This window comes from Calonectris borealis, chromosome 1 (assembly GCF_964195595.1).
Source record: "Calonectris borealis chromosome 1, bCalBor7.hap1.2, whole genome shotgun sequence".
Taxonomy (NCBI): domain Eukaryota; kingdom Metazoa; phylum Chordata; class Aves; order Procellariiformes; family Procellariidae; genus Calonectris; species Calonectris borealis.
In genome coordinates, this window is record NC_134312.1 from 97,376,345 (window position 1) to 97,397,156 (window position 20,812).

The following is a 20,812-nucleotide window of genomic DNA, read 5'->3' on the forward strand; positions in this document are numbered from 1 at the left end:
CCGCGGCGCTGCCGAGGGCAGGCGTAGTTTACTCTCGCAGCCCTCCCCGGGCGGCCAATGGACAGCGGCTGCCGGCACTGTGGCCGGCGCGGCTCCGCGCTCCCCTCGGCGCCGGGGGCCGGCGGCCGGCCGCCCCCGCTACCTGCCCCGCTCCGCCGCCGCCGCCGCCGGCTCCTCAAACACTGTGAAGAGCAGCGCGACGATCTTTGTGTGAGTGTGTGCGGGGAGTGTGTGCGCCAGCGGCTCCCTCGCGGGCCGCGGGTGTAACGGCGCCGCTGAATGGCTGGCGAGCCCGTCCCTCAGCCCGCCGGCCAATGGCGGGCCGCCTTATATCCCGGGGAGTGTTGTGGCGCTGCCCGGGTTGCATGGCTCTGTGTGGAGCCGCGTTCCGCGGGCGCCGAGGCGGAGGGGCTCCGCTGCGCGCCGCGCCTCGCTCCGGCCCAGCGGCGCGCTGCCCGCCCGCCCGCCGGCCCCGCCGAGGTGAGTGCGCGCCGCCCGCTGCCCCTCACCGGGCAGCAGGGGGACGGGCAGCGGCAGGCAGGGAGAGGGGTGCCCTCGCCCCACACTTTCCCCTCCGCGCCCCAGCGGCGGGGCAGCCCCCCGGCCCCCCCCCGCGGCGGCGGCGGCCGGCAGGGAGGCGTGGAGCTTCCCCTGCCCTGCGCGGCGGCTGCCGCTGCTCCCAGTCACTTTTCCTCCCTCTCGTCAGCCCTGCCTTCGTTGGAAAGTTTGGGCAGGGGAGGACGGGTGGGTTGGTGCCGCCAGCCCTCCGCCCGGCCGGGAGGGCAGGGGTGACCGGGGGTGTTTTACCCGGGGGGGGGGCCGAGGTGAATTGCGTTGCAGCGCAGTGCATTTAAAAAAAAAAACAAACCCCAGAAGAAGAAGCAGGCGGCGGGGGTAGGCCAGCCAGTGCCAGGCTGCGTTTGAAACCAGGCACCTCTCGCCGCCACAGAGAGAGAGGCAAGAGCAGCGGCGGCCGCGGCGGAGGGAGGAAGGGGAAGGAGGGCGAGGAGGAGGAGGAGGGCTAGCCATCGGCCGCTGCTCGGTGTGTGCCTCCGGGGAGACTTGACAGAGAAATCGCGGCAGGCAGAAACGAAACTTCATCCCGAGGGGCGGCGAGGCGAGGCGAGGCGCGGGGGAGAGTGCGCGGATCGGTATCGGCTGCCGCCGGCCTGGGGGGGCTGCGCGCCGCTGCCGGGAGAAGGGGGGGATATAAAACCGGAGAGGGCGAGGGAGCCGATCCGGCGGCCGCACGGGGCGGGGTGGGGGGAGGCGGGAGGAAAAACCCCGGCGCCGACCCCGACAACAACAGCGGCCGGGCTCGGCCGGAGAGTTGGGCTGTGCGTTTTCCGGTAGTCATCGGCGATGCACCCGGGGCGGCGGCAGCGGCCCCGGTGGGCAGCGGGGGGGCGGGGGCGGGCGGCCCTGCCGGGGTTTCGCGTGGATGTGGGATTATGTTGTGTCAATAAGTTTAAGGTGGAGAAGGAGAAAGGGAGGCGGGTGGGGGCCGGGGGGGAGGCGGCGGCAGGCCTCGGCCGCGCGAAGTCCTATTTCTGAAGGTAAGTTGTGACATTGGGTGGTCGCGATGACAGAAAACTTGGCGGGGGGCGCCCCGGGGAGGGGGCGGCCGCCTCGGGGGTGGCTCTCTCCGCCGCCGGGAGCCGGATGGGTGCTCGGCTGTTATTTGCTGCTGCGAGATCGGGTCGCTGGTAAATTACAGAAAGCAACCCTCCTCCTCCTCCTCCTCCTCCTTCCCCCCCCGGCAGCCGCTTCGCTCTTCCTCCTCTCGGGTTTATTTGCAATGTATGAAACTTGCATGGCTGTGAGGAGAGCCGATCCAGTGTAGGTTTGCGAGGAGGAGGAGGAGGAGGACGGGGAAGGAAGGGTTGGAGGCAGGGGAAGGGAGGCAATCGCGTTAATCCCGGGCGCCGCACGGCAGCAGGTTTGCGTTAGAAATATCGGTGGCAGCCCGCCGCCGCTGAATGAGGAAGGTAAAACGAAGCGATGCGAGAGCCGCCGAGGCGACATGTACGGCGGCGGGGCGAGAGGCACCGGCAGGCGGCTGCCCGCCCCCTCCCTCCCTCCCTGCCTGCCTGCCTGCCTGCCTCCTCCCTCCCTCCCTCCCTCCCCGCCGGGGCGGGGAAGGACCGTGCCCGGGTCTCCCCCGCTCGCCGCCAGCCGAGCCGGGGGGCCGCGGGGCTTTAACCGTGTGCGGGGCGGATTCGCCACTTTTTCCGGGGGAGGCCCGCGGTTAAAAGTTTTTTTCCGGAGGTGAGTGTGTGCGGGGAGGCCGGGGCGCCGCCAGGCCGGCGGTGGTCACTCGGGCCTGGGGCGCCGAAACCATTGCCCGTCCTGCTGGTGACACGTCCAAGTCCCGCAGCCCGGCGGAGGGGCCCGGCCCGGCCGCCGGGGCAGGGACGGGGTGCCGGTCTCCATGTGGCTCTCCCGGCGGCGGCGGCACCTCCTCCCCGGTGGCAGCGGCGGCGGCGGCGGCGGCAGCAGCGGGATCATCGCCCGGGCCCGCGGGGAGGAGGAGGGGAGCAGCAGGGAGGTGTTTGCTGCCAGCCTGCCTCGCCAGATCCCGCCGGGGAGGGCAGCTGGGAGGGCCGGGGAGCCCCCCGCGCCCCCTCCCCGCGCCGCCGCCCCTTCCCTGCTCGCCCGCCCGCCCCCAAAGGTGTTGTGCAGACTTTTCCCCCGGGAGGGTGAGATTTATGCGCTGCATTATTGCTCCTCTCCTCCCCCCTCAAAGCAAGATGGACTCTCTCTTCTCTCTCTCTCTCTCACTCACTCACACTCTCTCTCTCTTTCTCTCCCCCTCTCCCTGTGTCTTGTCAGCCTTCAAGATCGACATTTTGTAACTAAGATGCAAACTTGATGGTGACCGGGGGCGGGGGGGAGACGGGAAAACCCTGGGTCACGGCGGTCTTTCTCCATATTTAATACCTTTTCTTTCCACCCCACCCCGGAGCCCGGATTCCGGTGGCCCTACACTTTGCACGGGCGGGGGTGGGCGGCGGGCGGGCGGCGGCTGCAAACGCCGCTCCCCCCGCGGCGGCCGGGGGTCTCGCCGCTCTCCCCGCGGGCTGCGGTGGCGGAGGGGCCGGCTGGGCGGTCGCAGGACTCCGGGCGGCTCGGCTGGGCTCTGCCGGGGGGGAACGGGCATTACCTGAAACTGTTACGGCGCTGCAGCCTTCCGTCCGTCCCTCTGTCTGTCTGTCTGTCTCCTCGGGTGGATCTCGTACCTGCAGTCTGGCGGCTTATTCTTGTTGTTAATTTTGCGTTGTTTGGCTTATCCACGCGCGGGGATTGATCGCTCACTTGTGTAAGTTCCCGGGGGTTATTGTTATGTATGCCTCCTTGCAGATGGTGGTCAACTTTCTGCCTTTTATTTTGATAATGCATGTGTGTTTCTCTGTGTGTGCATGTAAATAATTATGTGATGCATCCCTGTGTGTACGGATATGTGTCTGCGTGCGCGCATAAACATGCATCCGTGTGTACGAGAGACACAGAGGAAAAATAACCCACCCTGCTGATGCACACTCAGATGATTTGCTCCATTTGCCCAGTCCTAATGCCCTTTAAAGACACGGTGCATCTTTTGTTTGCTCCTTACGGTTTCCTGCGACTGTCATCTTGTTTTAATGACAACTTATCTGGGGTGGCGGTGAGGAGGAAGCAAGTTGCAAGTTTTGGGATTTCTCCTCTTGTTGGCGTTGTGGTGAGTTGCAATATTGTAAAATAATGGTGTGCTGATGATGTGCCTTTATTTGATACTTTATAGGTCACTATCACATGACAAAGGCTTTGAGACAGCTTCATCTTCGTCTGTCTGTAATTTCCATTTGCCTTCTTGGGTAAGTATGTAAACTGTACACACAGAAAAAGAACTTGGTTGTTGTTGGTAAGATAGAGGTCCTCGTGTTGACGCTTTTTACGTGGAAGATGCTTGTCCAGGTTTTAGCGTCTCAGAAAACATGTCTTCTCTGGGTGCTCATAGCAACTGCTGGATTGCAAAGTTTGTATGTAGGGGAGAATTAAAAGGCTGTGCATATTCAGATCCCTCTTCACTTCTCTTCTTTTTTCTTAAACCTTGTTCTGTAAAGGTAATCAGCTGATTGACTTAGGGCAAAAATTTTAAACCCAAACATTAGAATATGCAAAGTGCAACACACAGGTTGAAAACTTAAGAAGAATGTACAGTCCTTTTAAAATTCAGTGGTAGGAAAAATACGAAAATATAAACAGAATGGGTAACTAGAAATCTCTGGAGGTCAAGAATCAGTGAGAAGTTTAGCAGAACTGTAATACTACTGCAGCAGGAGTTAGTTCAGTTTTAACACGTAAATGGAGAGCTAATTAGAATTCCAGCCATGCTCTTTCTGTGTTACTGTTTTTTCTTTTGGCATTGATTAATGCAGGTACCTATCAATTTGAAAGATTAATCTTAGTGACTAATTTGCTAGTATTCCTAAGCTTTCAGGTACACAACCTTTTTTTTATCTGTATGCTTGGAAAAGTTTTGACACCTTTTGAAGGGTTTGACTTCTTTTAAGCTGAAGTAGAAGTGGTAGTTTAAAGAAGAGGTTCTAAATTTGTGGGGTCACATTCGTAGATGACATAAAATGAGTGGCACTTGGAGCCCTTCTCACGCAGTTGCCCATGGTGGCACTGAACTGCATTTGGCCCAAAATGGGGAAGTGGGAGGTAAATTTTTTTTTATGGTACTATTGTGTACATAATTAAAAACAAGACAAGACATGTATTTAGGGTAAGCTTAGTACTCATAAATGCTAATGATTAATAACATACTTTTGACCTTTTCCAAGCAGTGTATAGCAGACATAGGATAAGTGATGGTCCCAAACGTGCTAGCTCGAAGGGGGCTGTTGGGAGCAGCTGTTCTGGTGTGATATTACGACCACAAAACTAGTCTTAAGGCTGGGATAACCACTGTGGGGAGATGGTTCGGAGGGAGGATTCTGCCTGTTCTCCAGTTCCTGCAGAATTACACCCAAATTTCAGTTTTTTGGATTTTGTGGGCGGTGAGGTTGGTATATGTAGGTCTGAGAGTATAAACACCAAATTAAATTACTGAAATTCTTTATGACAGACTAGTTGCATAGGAGAATATTGCTTTCAGTTTTATAGCATTACTGACAAGGATCATGTTCTGTGTAGAGTAATTGGTGCAACAATTTTTACAAAGTAAAAACACATTGGGAAATTCAAAAACTGGCAGATAGGCTTCAAACCGTTGTTCAGAGCTGAATACAGATGCACTGATTTCTGAACTTAGTTTTCCGTGTTTTCAAGTAAGAGTCAGATCAGAGTGCTATAAGTGCCAAGGACTTTTTCTTTATTTGAAGTAATAATAAGGGGTGCTGAACAAGAGTAGCTCAGGGACCTTGCTTCAGGTAGTATCTTCAGTCATTATCTGGTTTTAGTTTTATGTGATGAAGTCTTCTGGATGTGTAGAATTTTGATCCTAGAAATGAAGTGGTGATCGTAATCTGCCCACAACTTTAAGAGGAGCGGACCTCGATTTGGTGCGTAGTGCTAAGTGTCGGTCTTACCTGATGTTGAACTGGCGTGAACAAATTCCAACAAAAAGAAGCGTAGGGTATATTTTGATGAAAAAGGCATAATAGAAGCTTTAGAGGAAGCAGAGAAATACATTTCCTCATAGCTTTAAAAAAGGTAATAAAAATAAGGTGCCTAGTTAAGGTGAGAATAGAGATTTCATTAAATTTGGCCATGACTAGAAACTTCCACTTACTTCAGGAAGCTTTTATTTTGGTAAAAGGGAAGATTTCTTTTATTATACAGTTCTCAGTAAAGTAACTGTTCACAAATGGAGTTTAGTAATTCAGTCTTGACGTACAGGAGAGACACCTGGGTTCTGGTCTTGGTTAACAAGTGCCGGGTGCAGTGCTGGTGTGTCACAAGCTACAAGGGGGTGAGCCGCTTAGCAAGGGGCCTTGTGAATGCTTCAAAAACTGATCCATGGTCTCAAAAGTTCGTTGCATACTCACGTCCCTCTTGGCACAGCAAGTTGATAAACCATTTCAAGCAGACACATAATTTAGCAGAAACGTAACTGGTTTCTGTGTTGAGGTAAACTCAAAATATTTAGGAAGCTTGCCCTTGACGCTTTTGAGTTTTTTTGGGGCTGCTTGCTGTAAACCCATCGCCTGCAAAACTTCCATTGGTTTCAGCAGGAGGTTTATTTAGGAAAGGAGTGTAGGAGTGATGGTGAAAGGAATTTGCCCATGTTTATTTTCCTGTTCAAGGAAGAAAACCTTTCTCTTTCATAGCTGTTATGTGAATAATTAAAGATATTAAATGTCAGTTTGCCACATAAAATATCAGAGGTAATCGTGCAGTTATTTTATAGCTAACATTTTTCCTTTTCATCCAGAATGATCTTAATACACTTTGTTCGTAAATTAGTGGTTCCATAGCTTGCGATCCTGTAAGCATGTGAATATCTTTAAGCACATGACAAGTCTTATTAAATTCACTGATACGATTGCTCGTATTCAGAGCCTAAAGTTATTCCAGGTTGCTGCCGCTCGTGGTCTGCGGGCTGAGGATGCGCAACGTCTCTGAAGCTCAGTCAACATGGCGTTAGGCAGGGCAGTCTTCTGGCATAGAGCTGGTAGCAGAGTGGTATGAAGAAAGGAAATTTCGACCAAGTGAGCTGGGGAGAGTTACTCTTCCACTGCGCGTAGCGGTCAGGAAGGTGCAGGTGAGGTAGACGAGACCTGCGGTCTGCAAGGCTCTGCTGTTGTGTGAAAGCTGTAAACACATCTGCAGTGAAATCTGGGCACCTGGGAGGTGAAACACCGCCTCTCTTTCGACGGTACGTGGCACTTGCAGTCTTCAGGCCTCCCTGTTTATTTGAAGGCGGCTCCTTGGTGGAGGAAGGTACTATAAATTGCAGTTGGAACTGAAATGAAACTCGGATTTTAATTTCTGTGTGCGCCACAGGCCGTCTCTGTGAGCTCTGGCAAAACCAGAGGCCGCTTTCCAAATTCTGGACCCAAGTCGAACTTCTGTGCCCTGCCACGGGGGCGGCCGCTGCAGCCGCTGGTGGAGTCAGCGGCACTGCCGTGGCCCGCTGGTGGCTTCCAGGGTCAGAGTTTACTCTTGGAAGCACAGCCATATGTCCCTTTGCCACCTGCAAATGGAGACTAAGGATACTTCCCTGTATCATTAAATCGTATGGTGCCCATATATTGGGACAGTTTTCCTAAGTTAATTAAGTTGGTTTCAAAGCAGTATGGATACTGTTTTACCTTACTGTAGCCTTAATAATTTATGTTTTCTTTATTACTTAGGAGACTATAGAGCTGGATTGAAATAATAGTCATATGTACTTCAAAATATTTTTGAGAAGAAACAGGAAAAAGTCACTTTCTGACTTCTGTAGTATTAACTTTATCTCTTTTCCTTCTACCATGTTTCCTCCCCCCCTTTCCTGGGGTATCACTGTCAGTAGCTTTTTCATTCTGTTTTATGTCAAAAGATTATTAGGACTTACTTCCTTTTTATTTATTTATTTTTTTTTTTAAGATCAGTAATGATACAATGTTTCTGTCTGAGAGCAATGTGGTGAGCCTGGTACTAGTGGACCTGTGAATTTCACAAAAGATTCCTACAGCTGTCACCCTTTTTGACAGTTTCAGAAGGGGTAAGACCTGAACCAGCATAAGGATTACTTTAAGAATGGCTTGAAGGGCTGCTGTTAGATTGCATTACTTGGAAAAGGGAAAAAAAAAATCACAAGTTACTCTCTCAATAATAATGATATTATTAATAATTGGCAGTTGTAGGCATTGCCTTATTCATGTGCTTATGTCCTGTCTGGCAAAGTACATAAGCCATCCTGTAACCACACACCTCAAAACAAGGAACAATCATTTTTACCTCTGTTTTAGGCATCTGAGATACAAAGCAGTGAAGGAGCGTAGGCTTGCCTGCAGTCACTTAGCAGATTAGCATTAGCAGGGAATGGAATAAAATCCGCATCTGACGCTTTAGTTTTGTGTCCTTTCCCTTGGTGTATGCTACCACTCTGAAGCTTTCCTGGTAAATGCCTGTCTTGACATGTGAGTAGCCTCACTGGATTTTGTGCCAGGTGGGCATCGTTTGCTAATACTCAACTTTCATTCATAATGCTACTTTAAAAAAAAAAAAAAAACAAAAAAACAAAAAAACCCAAAAAACAACAAACCCACCTTCAGAATAGTGTGAAGTTACTGACTTCGAATTCAGTTACTTTTATTGACAGGAGAGTCCAAAGTAGGAGGAGAGCTTACTTAAGAGTTTTTGCCACTAAACGTGGTATTTAAGCTGCTGTGTATATTATACTATTTATTATATTTCACTATTTATTTAATACTAACTTCCTTGTATTAACTTTATGAAGTAAGATATTGGTTTTCATAGAGAAGTTTTTAAAATACACATTGGTCTGAATTAGTTCTTCACAATTAAATTATTTTTCATATTTATAATCTAATGCGAAATCACAACTAACTTTGTTATGAAACATGGAATTGACAGAAGCAGTTATTTTGACACTCTGGCAGTATTGTGATAAATAGGGTAACTTACTAATTTGAACTTTTATTTCTAAACCTGCTAAACATATTTCATCCTGTAAGATTTCCAGATTTGCTGATTAGTAGTGTTTTGTTACTGAGAATATGGCTTGACTTTGATTTTAAAATAGCAGTTGTACATGAGGAGGAAAGCATACTTTACTTAATGCCTGAGCGTAGACCTAATTGTGGTATTCTCACAGTGATAGCAGCATTTTATTATTTTTAATATTCATAAATTTGATTACATAAAAGACGAATCAACAAAGAGGAAAAGCATGGTTTTGACACTTTCCAGTGTTCATGCCTTTTCCTTTATAGCACACAAATGCATAATGTAATAGCAAGTCCTTATGAGCATGGACAATTCAGCATGTGAAAATAAACTAGCTTCAGGCGTATCCGAGTACAAAGAAAGCTAGTAAAACAAAATTTCAATTTTTAGCGAGGGGAAGGAAAGTTAACAGGATTTTATGAGACTACACTAAGAAATTCAGTTGCTTAGGAAGCATGGAATTTTATTGTCAGAAATCTTCCACGTGGGTGTTTCGATATAAGAGATTTTTATAAAATGCAGCAATCGCTGAAAATAAGAAACAGCATTTTATTGACCCTTCATGTCACAGAGAGCCTCATTCAGCAAAGATAAAAATAATTCGGTGGACTTGCACAACATAGGATCTATGGAACTTAATTCAAGTGGAAGCTGTCTTGACAAGAAGCTTAACAAGTCCTGTCTACACTTTCCCTTGCTGAGGGGAAGTGGGAAGGTGTGTTTTGTTTCGTTTTTTTGTTATTTTTTTAATTTCTGAAAGGCAGTATGTATGTAGCAAATTGTTCAGGAGTCTGCTTTCAGACATTGTGAAACCACACTAACTGCATGCCCGGCTGTGGGGTTACTCTCCTCTTACGCCGGTGTAGCAGCAGGAAGATTTCTGCCATCCACGCGCTCAGGAGGGGCTTCGTCCTGCTGCTCTGAAACCCGGAGTTCCCCGTGGCAGGGCCGGGCGCACACGTTAAAGGCCCGCTCCTTGGTGCTGTTGACGAGAGCTGAACTGGCCCGTGGCAGGATTCAAGTGAGGAAAGCTTAAACCTGGTCCTGTGCCTCTGGTAGGCAGGGTCAAGGATTGGTGACTACAGCGTACTGCTGAGTGTGCCGGGCAGTACTTTACTGCTATTGGGTTGATGGCTTTCGACCTATACCTTCCAGTTCTTTCCCCAGTATGTATTTTCTGCCAGTTACGTGAGGACTTTTAAACATATGCCTTGTCAGAAGTTGTCTGTCTTTTTCTTTTTGTTTTTGTTTTTATTGTTTTTCATTTGTACCCATGTCCTACACAATCAGGAGTTATCCAGCCATGGCAGTGGGTAAGGCATGCCACACGGTAATAGTTAGGATTATACCTCTTGCGGTAAAATAGTAAGTCTTCACTCTTCAGCCTGTGTGTTCTTTTATGAAGCAAATAATCCTAGGCTTTTGTTTGTGTATGTGAGGGAATGCGTTATTTTGTGGTTGTCAAAGCAATATTTAAGAGAAGGACATCACGAGAGATTTGGAGATGAAGCTGGATAAAGAGAAGTTTGGAGAGAATGGAAGGAGTGAGGGAGAACTTGATTTCTTATCTTATTTCAGCCTCTTCAGTGTGAAGTAACTCCACGAAAGTCAGTGTAGCTGAAACGTTGTAATGTTCTGCATTAAAATCTGTCTGTGAAAGTTGGGAAGTTGCTCTTTTTTGCCAGGTTGATGAAAAAGGCATTTTTGTGGTTGGCCATGTTTTAATTTGCCTTCCACAAGTGGTCTTTGACCCACATCATGCCTACAGTGATCTACAGTTAGCAACATCATGCTGATTTCTTTTTTTTTTTTTTTCGTCCCCCTTATGGGGTGAAGTACGGGAACATCAATGTATCTTGTCTTAGCTACTGCAGGCCTCAATCCTGCAGCTACAACTGTGCAACTGGATTCCTGAACAAAAAGCCAGAACCAGAGCTGCATCAGCAAGGTGCACCCCTTCGCACATCTGCTGCCTGAAGTTGCTGGTGGCCTGTAATTTCCTCAGGAAAGCTGCACATTTCACATTACTCTTAATTATTGATGTGCAGGTAGTCCTGCCAGGGTTGTGCACCTCTTGTACTCGGCGATCAGTGCACCAGCTTATAGGCAGTCCCTGTCCAGATGATGAGCAACGCAGGAAGGGCTAGGAATAAGAGGCATTGCTGAAATATGCAGAGTTCCCATAAATGAGAAGAGGGTGGAAGAGCATAAAGCGTGAGAATGCCATTTGGTAGATGATATGTCTTTTGTCACGTATGCCATTTTGTTTGAGTATGTTTGCTTCCGAAGTTGGTTATATGGCTAGGCAAAGAAAGCATTCTGATGTACTGCAGATCAATGGTTGGAGGTGATAGTTTTGGAAAGAAGTAGCGTTCTCACCTCCACTTCATTGGTAAGTCTGGCTTCAGATGTTCTTTCTCTTTGCAAAAGGTTTCTTTTTACCCAGATTTCATACTGAATAGTGCAACCTTCCTGCCTGGCTCAGTTCTAATCAGTAAGTGCTCCATGCCACAAACTTGTGAGTTTCAGGATTTACCTCTTGTTTGAATATGTGTGTAATTTTTTTTCTTACTTAAGTAAAGTGTCTTTATTTGTATTTCCTCCCTCTAATTTGTGTGAGATACTTTTTCATACATTGTGTTAAACATCAGTCATCAAGAGCTCATAAAATATTTTGAAACAAGTATGCAAAATTGCAGCATGATCCAGCACTGATTACACAGCTATGGCATACAAATTAATAAGAAAATAAAAATAGCATCATTAATTTCCAGCTGCTTTTGGAGAAACAGAGGTGTTTATAGGGGGGAAGTTTGGTGTCTGCAAAATGAAGAATGACAAAACTGATAGCAGATATATTAATGCGAGTAACTATTCACAATTTACTTCCTCTGTTCTATTGATTAAAAATGGGTTCCAGTGCCGAAAGAGTAAGCAGAAGCTCCAGTGCCATTCTTTTAAAACTGTTGGACTAAATAAAGAGCACAAGTGTCAGAACTAGAGCAAGGGGAGGAAGTTTTTAACTTTATTTCTTAGTATAGAAAACCTTAAATAAGGGAAGTAAGTTATGGATAGCTAAGTGTAACCGTTGGTTGAATGTGTCCATTTCTCATTAATATGAGAGAGAATTGCCCGTGTGTGTGTGAGGGGGAAAATTATCTTTTAAGTGTTTCCCTTGGTAGTAAATCAGTATTTTCCTTGCATCTCTTGTATGCGCTTGCATGTGCGCGTCTGTCTCACCTCAGCGTTGTGCACCAAAGCAGCGGAAGGTAAATAAAGTCTATGGTTAAAAGCGACCCGGGCAAAATCTTGCACTGTCAGGGCCCTCACCACAGTTTGGACTGTCAGTTTCCTTCGGAGGAAGCTGTCAAAGGTACCTGGATGCTCAGTTGCAAGTTTTGGAATCTCCGCTGGGTTTGCTGTTGCTCAGTGCTGACCTGTTGTTCAGGTGGGAGCTCCAAGCAAAGCTGTGGGCCTGCGTGCCTGCAAAGTCTTCCTGGTTTTCAGTCAGCAAAGGAAGATCCTGCCCTCCTGAGAGACTTGTCTGGAGGAAACGGATTATTTATTTATATAGTGAAGTGGACTCTTGAGGATGTCTCTGTCGAGCTTTCTGTTTCGCTGCGCCGCGTGGCGATGGGGCCAAAGTGCCTGAGAGGATGCTGGAGCGCGAGGAGGGAAGCACCTGAGAAAACTGGCCAGATACTGTCTTGTGTCTAAGCATTGTCCTGCTGGTTTCTGTGCCACGGGCCATCTAGTTTCTGTGTGCAGTCTTGCTTTCCTGGGTGGACCCACAGGGCTGCATTTGAAGTTTACTGTTGTTCTTCACTTAGGGAGATAGAAAGAGAGAAATCAAAACGGGAGGCGAGGCAATCATCACAGACATCCCCATGCAATTGGTCGCAGGAGAGAAGGGCACGGTGCAGGTCTTCCAGTGAGGACAGTACGTGTTCTTATTCAAGGATCCTAGAGAAAAAAAATCTTTGTGAGTGGGGGATGGTGTTTTGTGGAGCGCTAACAGGCTTTGCAGAGATTGAGCAGGGCTGAAGGAGAGAGTGGGGGCAGGCACAGTGAAAGCAGGGAGGTTTTTACACCTCGTATTCCTTGGCCCTTGTGAGCTTCTCTGTACGTACGTTTACGTGTCTGATGCCTTGACGTTCCAGTTATGCTTATTAAACTGATGTAAATAATGATTTTGGTCAATAAACACTTGGTTTAAATCGGTGCTTTTAATCTCATTTTGCTTTGGTATTTTTGTATTTGTTTTCTCAGAAGCAATCTCTATTGGTAGACTGTTAAAATATGTTGCTAAATACATTATATTTACACTAAATTTGGCACTACTTTTTTGTTGGTTCAGAGGATGCACTGTATGCCTGCACACTTTCTAAGTGATTACATGGCTTACATGCATTTATTTAGTTTGCAACTGTTAAGAAAGTTTTGATTTAGGACATGACAAATTATGCTTTTTTTTAATTGTGACCTTTAGAAATGTCCTATTTAATAAAGCTACACAGATGCACAAACACACATGTGCACGCAAGTTGATGCAAATAGAGTTTGCACTTAAAATGTTAGTAAAGTATTATCCCTAATAAGGTAACCGATTCCAGTGTAACCGAACGCAAGCTTTTAGAACTAGTAGAACTCAAACTTCTCTGCTTTGCTTTCTCAGATGAGGAGGAAAACAAGTGATCTTGCTTTTTCAATTCCCAGTTAGTTTCTCAGCTTTACACCAAACTCCACTAAGTGACTCATGGAGCAAAGACTTCTTCTCCGCAAATGCAGTGGAAGTTACTACTTTCACGTAACTTAGCTCTAAACCTAATGCTTGTTCTTGGTCCTTCGAAGAAGACTTACCTGTTCAGTATTTGAACTTTGTTTATAATTTTGACATCAAACATCTGTAATTTATTTTTAATTTAATATAAATTGAGTTATATAATATTACAGTAGAACTTAACATTGGTTTGTCATAATTTAAAGGTAAATTACAATTAGATATTTTTTATTAAAATACATTTAGCATCAGAAACATCTGATTGAAATTTGTGTCTGATTTCTTTGTTCAGAAAGGATTCATTTGTAACTGTATCTGTTTCTGTTAAGCTGAAGGTATTTTCTCGGACGACTTCAGTATCCATTATCCAAAGTTTCTGTTGTAATAACGGATGCTTTGGGCAGTATCTTCTGCCATTAAGGAATGCAGAGTAGCTCACTAGGTGTCACTGTCGCCATATTAACCTGTTTTTGTGGGAGCTAGACCCCTCTGTAGCTTCTAGCAGATATAGATTGACAGATACCTGTCTATTTACTTAACTTAAAAAAAAAAAATTGAAGTTATTATTTTAAAATTGCTGTTGCAACATTTCCTCTAGACTATGTGGCATGTGATTGTGACTTTAATGGTTGAGAGGGGACTTTATAACTTCCAGGAATGAATCTAGCACCACTGGTGTCCAGAAACAAAAAAGTGAAACCACGTTGGTTACTCGATGCTGAATGTATTATTAATATATTAGATGAAGAAAGAGTAAGGAAAAAAAATAAAATAAAAAAATTGGTAAATGTGTCATAGCAATTCCGTGGGCTAACACAGGTAAAGAATTCTAACCCCCACCCTACCAAAATATTAATACCATCTGGGCAGAGTCAGAGAGCTTGATAACACGTATTGACTCTGCAGCTCCATGCACTTTTTCTGCAGCAGGGGAACTGTGTAGCAGTATCTGTGACCATTAAGGAATGCAGAATTAGACCTCAGGTAGTAGAAGGGTTGTGCTCAGAAATGTAGAGTGTGCCTGAGGCCTGGTGGCACAGTTATACAAACTACTCATATATTGCAATTTTGCCCCTGCCCCCCCAAAAAGGAGGAGTTAGATACTTCAAGAAGTGTTTTTATGGTCTTCTCTCCCCAGCGCAAACATAGGTGATCCTGCCTTTGTCCTTTTTTCCTGTATTCTTTCGTATCGATGTATAGGGTATTCAAAGTCTCAACAGTTATTGTGGTATAACTAAATATAAAAAGATAAGATTAGAAAGCTGAATAGAAATTAGAAGAAAATCAAAGCAAGGGTCAATATGCTATTGTAGGTCACAAATGTTGAAAACAGTCGATTTTTAAAAAGAAAAAAAAAAAGAAAATCTTCCTTAAAAAATTGAAATGGGAGAATTACTGAGTATTACATATTCTTTTTCTTAAGAAGAGAACAAGCCAAAGTAAGGTGAAACACTGATCCAGAAAGGGTCATCATTTTCATTTTCACATACATTTGGTACAAGATCAGTAAGAAAATAAGTAGTTGCATATTTAAGCAACTTTTCTGATGGAAGCTGTTTATTGCTGAAGCATCCATGTTTTATGAAGCTGCCCTAAAACAATTAGGTCTTGTTTAGCATAAGTGTTTAAACAGAATGCTTTACTAATGCGGCTGATTTTATAGTTACTGCACTTCCATAGGACTGAACTATTCTTGTTCTAACTTGTTTCCCCCCCCCCCCTTAGACATGTGAAATGTTGAGGCTTTCTTCCCTTTCAGAAAATAAGTATTTGAGCCAAGATTTTCTCAGGAGAATTGGTATCTTTGAGGGTGTTCTGTCTGAGATGTCTCAGAGAAGCTTGTTACTCAGCATGTGCTTAGTAGTGTTTTCCTGCTAGGTTACACTGAAATGGGCTACTGGTCAGGCTAAAAAATCTGGATATAAAATTCACTTTGGTCTGAATTCAGAGTTGGTGTGAGCTTGTGCAATTCCACCGAGGCTGTTGAACAGAATTTGGCTGTGTTAGTCACAGGGATTGTGGCAAAACCAGCTAGGAGCAGTGCGTGTTTAAAATATTGCTGTAACTACATCAGTTACACTTGATCAGAAGAATGAGACACCCTCACTCCTTTTTGTTTTTTATTAGTGGGGCAGGGGGTTTGGTCCCACCACTGCGATTAAAGCTTGCTTTTTTCCCTTTAACTTTGGAGAGTTAGTCAGATGGATCAACTTAGTGAAATAATCCCACCAACAGTCCATATTTAGATGACAGGCCGGTCTTTTTCTTGGAACAATTTTATACTCAGGAACTTCCATAAAATTGTATCTTCACAACCAGAAGCTTTTCTGCTAGTCCTGAACCAAACTAGTGTTGCTGCCAGGCAGTCTACTTTCATGGCAGCTCCAGCCAAGCATAGATGGAGTGCAAAGGCAGGTTTGCTGTCTTAGCCCGAGCGCTCCAAGTTTGTATAAGGTAAGCTGCAGGGGAAGAGCCTTTGCAAAGTATCATATGTGTTATTCACTGTCTGCAAAATAGATTCTGTCACTTTCCCAGGTACTTCTCCCCCCACACCCCCAAAAATGACAGGGGCAACTAACCATATGTGTGATTCTCCCACTTTCCATCTGAAAAGGAGTTACGCTGTTACCCGGGAGCTGTGCCCTATTAGGTCTAATCACTGTCACGCTGAGTTCAGGGAGAACTTTGCTATTGACTTCAGTGGAAATAAATTCTGACTTGTAAGAAAACCTTCATGAATCTCAGTGAAGATTCTTTAAGGATCATCTGTACTTTACTGGTGTAATGATACTGGTGATTGGTGTGAATTTTACTGTTGTACAAGTGTGGGTGAAAGTATGAGCATGGATGCAGTAACCTTAGAATAAAGGTACAGTGTGCCACTAGAACTTTTTCAGCTACGGAGACCAAAAAAAGTAGTAAAATCTCTTTCACAAGGGTGTGCTTGCATTTCTGTAAGTTTGCTTTTTTGCCCTTTGAGGTATGCTGGTATAATAACTGGTGTGGAAGTGAAGCACACACACACACACACACACACACACACACACAAAATCCCTTTCTAGGTATAGACTAGTATCCTGGTGCCATAGTACTTGTTCTGGTATAGCTGAAACAAGACTATTTTCTAAGGTAGACAAATTCATAGAATAATGCATAAATTATACTCTGATAGTGCTAGGAGTGAAGAAGAGTGATCTTGGAGTGAGTTTCTAGTAAAATGTGTCCCAAACGCTGAATGAACTTCTTGAAATACGACCTGGGGCATACGCAATGCTGTATCTAGTAAAATTTACTATTTAAGCTCCAATATATTCAGAGGGATGGTGAAAATACATTCCAACTCTGCATTTATATTTTAGCAAGCAAATGAAAGGTTAGCACTTCCTCGTAGGATTCCAGCAAAGGGTGAAAATTGTGCTGGATGGAACAAGAGAAAAAAACACTGGCTGGTGCTGCCGCTTTTACCATTAACTTGCTTCATGATCTCAGGCAGATAGCTTCCTCTTTCTTTCTCTCTCTGTTTCTCCATTTACAAACTTGGGATGGTGATGGCTTCTTCCTTTGTAAAGTGTTGTGCAATCTCTGGAAGAAAAACTTGGTACTGAGTAGCAGGGAAGAAAATTGAGAAGAGTTGTCCAGTGTTTGTTGTTTTTGTGTTTTGTTTTGTTTTGTTTTGTTTTTTGGGGGGGGGTGGGAGGGTTGTTACCATGTGTAGGCTCTATCATAGGGTAAAATAGCAGTTGCATTAATTGTGGTGGTATTAAATACTTGGGGAAAATTTTACACTGAGGCTCAGTTTTGTTTAACGTTTGTAAAGATCTAGAAAAGATGCCTGCTTCTTTCTCTAGAGAGGTGGACTTCAGGTTGACTTTTAGCATTTCATCCTACCAGAGAGTCAAAACAATTAACTTTCTAAACAGGTATATAAACAAAGTCTTTAAGAGCGTGTACTGTAGAACACAGATGGTGTTGTCATTCATATGTGTTACATATTTTGTTAAACAGCACAATATTAGGGTGTAATAACACTTTGCTCTCCTGTTGTGTACTCTTACAGGCATCAACTAACTACATTTTACAAACATTTCAGAACCAGTGTTACCACCCCCGTTTTGCAGATTGCAGAGTAGACCCAGGGATGTTCAGGTAAGACCAGATGGCTGATGGCAGAAACAAGTACAGAATTCCTGAACTTCCTGCAAGTTTCTACCTCACTGTTAAATTTATTGCACCAGCTATCTCTTTATTACTAAAATATCTGCCCTGTATATGTGCATATATTGCTTTTCCATATTGGTAGGTGGAAAAAATGGTAGTGAACTGTCATCTATCGATTTCAGGCTTACTTGTTAAGTATTTGTGAACTTACCAAATCTGTTAGCATCCAAGTTGAATTCAGACGACTTCTACTACATTTAAGAGCTTGTGCTGCATGATAGAAACATAATCTTGTAGGTTAGAGCTTTTGGACCTGGTGTTTTGTTCTTCCAGCCCAGGGTCTCTTAAGTCAGTGCTGTGTCAATATTGCCCTCCGTTCTTCCTACTTCTCTGAGAGTGACTTCTGCAAGGATGCATAAGCATGTTCTGTTTGTGGTCCAAGATGTGTGAAGGTGATAGAAATGTATTTATGCTGGTTCCAGGCATGAGCTAAAATGTCCTACTGCTCAAAAGGGCTTCTTAGGCCAGGCTTGGTTTGTACTTACATATTTCAGAGTGTTCAGTTCAGCTCTCTAGCCTGAGCTTCTTGCTCTAAGGATTGGCACAAGTGGTCTGGAATGAAGTAGGCATTGCAGCAGCGTGGGGTTTTGTGAGGCACTTCGTAGTTCAGGTCCCAAGTTTAAACATGTAGTTTCGTAGTAGGTCAGTAACAAGGAAACCTAATGACTGTCTTTTAAAGCAGATTAGACTGAGAATCTATGGATCCCGTGCTTTCTTTTCTTAGGCTAGTACTGCTCAGAGTTGTGGACTTCTGTGCCGACATGGGTTTTAAGCATGTCCCACTTTCTCAGCTGGCACACAGTCTTGAGCATACCAGAACTCGATTTCACAGAAAATTCTTAATATCTTGTTCACCTTCTGATTTCAAATCCAGCCATCTGTGTGCTGTACTGTGAAATAAAATGATAGAAAGCTAAGAACATAATCGGTAAAAATCGGTAGATCCCATGGGAGTTATCCCGCATCATTGCTCTACAGTTCCAGCCAGCACTATCAGGTTTTTTTAACTGCTGACCTTTCTTTAAATGCTGCCAAACTTGCATCTTTTGGACCGAGTTTTTCCTGTGTTGGGTTTGTCTGTAAGACAAGGGCCATGTAGGGTTTTCATCTGAGGGAGATGGGAAAGAATTACTAGAATAAAAATATTTCTCTTCAATTAAAAAAAAAACACAACTGAAAAACAACTTTAAAAAAACCAACAAAACAAAAAGTGGGGAAACAGCCTATAGATCTTAAGGAGCTTGGCCTGAAGAATGCTGGTCCTGCTTGCTGTCCAAAGAATTGATTTTTATTTCACAAATACAAAAGTTTTTTGTTTGGTTGGTTTTTAAGAATTGTGCTTCAGTTGTGGAGAGGACAAAGATCTTTATATACTTGATTATTTTAGGGCCTAGGCCTGCAATGCCTCTGTCATAGCAGTCTCCCTGCTATTGTAGTTGCAGGATTGAAGCCCTACATGCAGCTAATCTTACAGGGACCTGATCCTGCTCTGAGACATTTTGGCACAGTTCCCTGGGCACGTGCACAGTTCTGGGTAAGCTGTTGTGCCTTGGCATCGATGAAGCAATTGGTGAAGATGGATCTGATTGTGGATTTCAGTTTATGAAGCAGCGAGGTTACTCTTGGAAATCTGATGAGACTTGTTGCATGCAGAAGTTAGTAAATTCTGTAACGTGAGTGATTTTTAGAGGGGTTTCTCAAGAAATAGAGACAACTACTTTCAGAACTTTTCCTCTTTTCTCCTTAAAATTGTTGACAGCAAAAGAAGATCAATAAGGGTATAGATAAAATAAAAACAGAAGGGGCAAGTGACCCAATAGTGGTGGTTTTGGTTTTTTTTTTTTTGATACTGCTTCCTCCAGTTAATACATGAATGAAGTAATTAATTTATGTAGCTGCTTGGAAAGTTCCCTCAACAGAAGTTGGCAAAAGTCAAATAATGTTTTTGCAGAAAAATAAATATTCTGAGAAAAAGTAAAACAAATCTTACCCTGACAGCTAAGGAGTAGTGTTTCATATGGGAACCAGGCTGAAGCCATGCCATGACGCTTCCTTGACCTGGAGCCTGGACCAGATGCTTCTGGCTCCTTAGAGAACTCTCAACTTTAAGCAAAGTTAATGCTGGTCAGTTTTCGCTGCTGCCGTTCAGAATGCTGTGGATAACAGTGAGAACTGAAAATCATCAGGTACTTCTCAGTCTGCTGCTGCTTAGGAGTGCTGTTATTATCAGGTCCAACTCAGTTACACTCACCAAGAAGAGGACTTCTAGTCAGGGTGTGAGAAGTGTGTCCATGCTGCCACTGGTTTCAAACCATCCCGAAGAATAAGGTAGTAGCTCAACTCCCTGGTGCTGCAGTTAGACTGCTATGAGTGTGTAGGCAAGCAGAAAGTTAGCTCAGGGATCTTCCCACTGCATTGGTAATACTGCCGAAATAGTACAGAAATAAAACAGGAATAAGAGGATATGGCAGGATATGATTCACTTGCATCAAAGTGGAATTTCTTGTAGGGTCCTACTATTTTCCTCTCATGCTTCGTGGTGTTATTGAGACCTGCAGTGGGTGTTGGATCTGATCCATTCTGGTGCTAGAGCATGCTATTTCTTTTTCTCTGTAGCCAAGGACTGAAGGTGGCTCTTAGATACATGTCTGCAGTTACAGTGAGACTGACTTAACGTCATGGTGCTCCAGAGCAGGGAAAAGGCTGAACCAAATAGCTCGTGACGAGGAGATGTCTGTATTCCTAATACCCGGAGTGAGGTAAGAGTATAGTGGTACCTGGGCTGTCCTTGCAAGGTGTTGGCTGTATCTGGGGCGGGGCCCTGCAGTTCTGATTCCCTGATCATCCAGATTGAGGACTCTCTTCTAGAGCTCACTGCCTGTTTGTCTGTCTGGTTTCCTGTAGTGGAGATTGGAATGGGTAAGGACAACTGTGAGGAACATTTTGGTGTCTTCCAGACAGTCAGGACACAGACACAGCTCCGTCTGGGAGGGATTCTCAGTACTGGAGCTGAGGTGTGGTCAGAGGTTGTCATGGACACCTCTGAACTTTGGCTTCTAAGTTAATTGTATGGCTACTAGGACTTTAAGAGTATATAGGAGGAGATAAGCAGGTAGGGAGGAATATGATGGCTATCAGAGACAATCCCACTTG

At 45.1% G+C, this 20,812-nt stretch overlaps 1 protein-coding gene across 22 annotated transcripts in view; it reads left to right on the forward strand.

The window, feature by feature from the left end:
* Nucleotides 1-354: 354 nt before the first annotated feature.
* BBX (BBX high mobility group box domain containing) overlaps nt 355-20,812 on the forward strand; it is a 148,914-nt gene continuing 128,456 nt past the window's right edge. For 4 of the 22 annotated variants that reach the window (XM_075168583.1, XM_075168601.1, XM_075168573.1 and 1 more), the window contains exons 1-2: nt 1,846-2,268; nt 3,782-3,854. In XM_075168583.1, coding sequence (XP_075024684.1) covers nt 2,024-2,268; nt 3,782-3,854 — 318 coding nt within the window. In that variant the 5' untranslated portion in view covers nt 1,846-2,023. Of the gene's footprint in view, nt 481-957; nt 1,152-1,843; nt 2,269-3,781; nt 3,855-17,498; nt 17,588-20,275; nt 20,419-20,812 lie in introns of those variants that run through there. The other 18 variants (XM_075168556.1, XM_075168564.1, XM_075168637.1 and 15 more) reach the window with 16 other exon arrangements.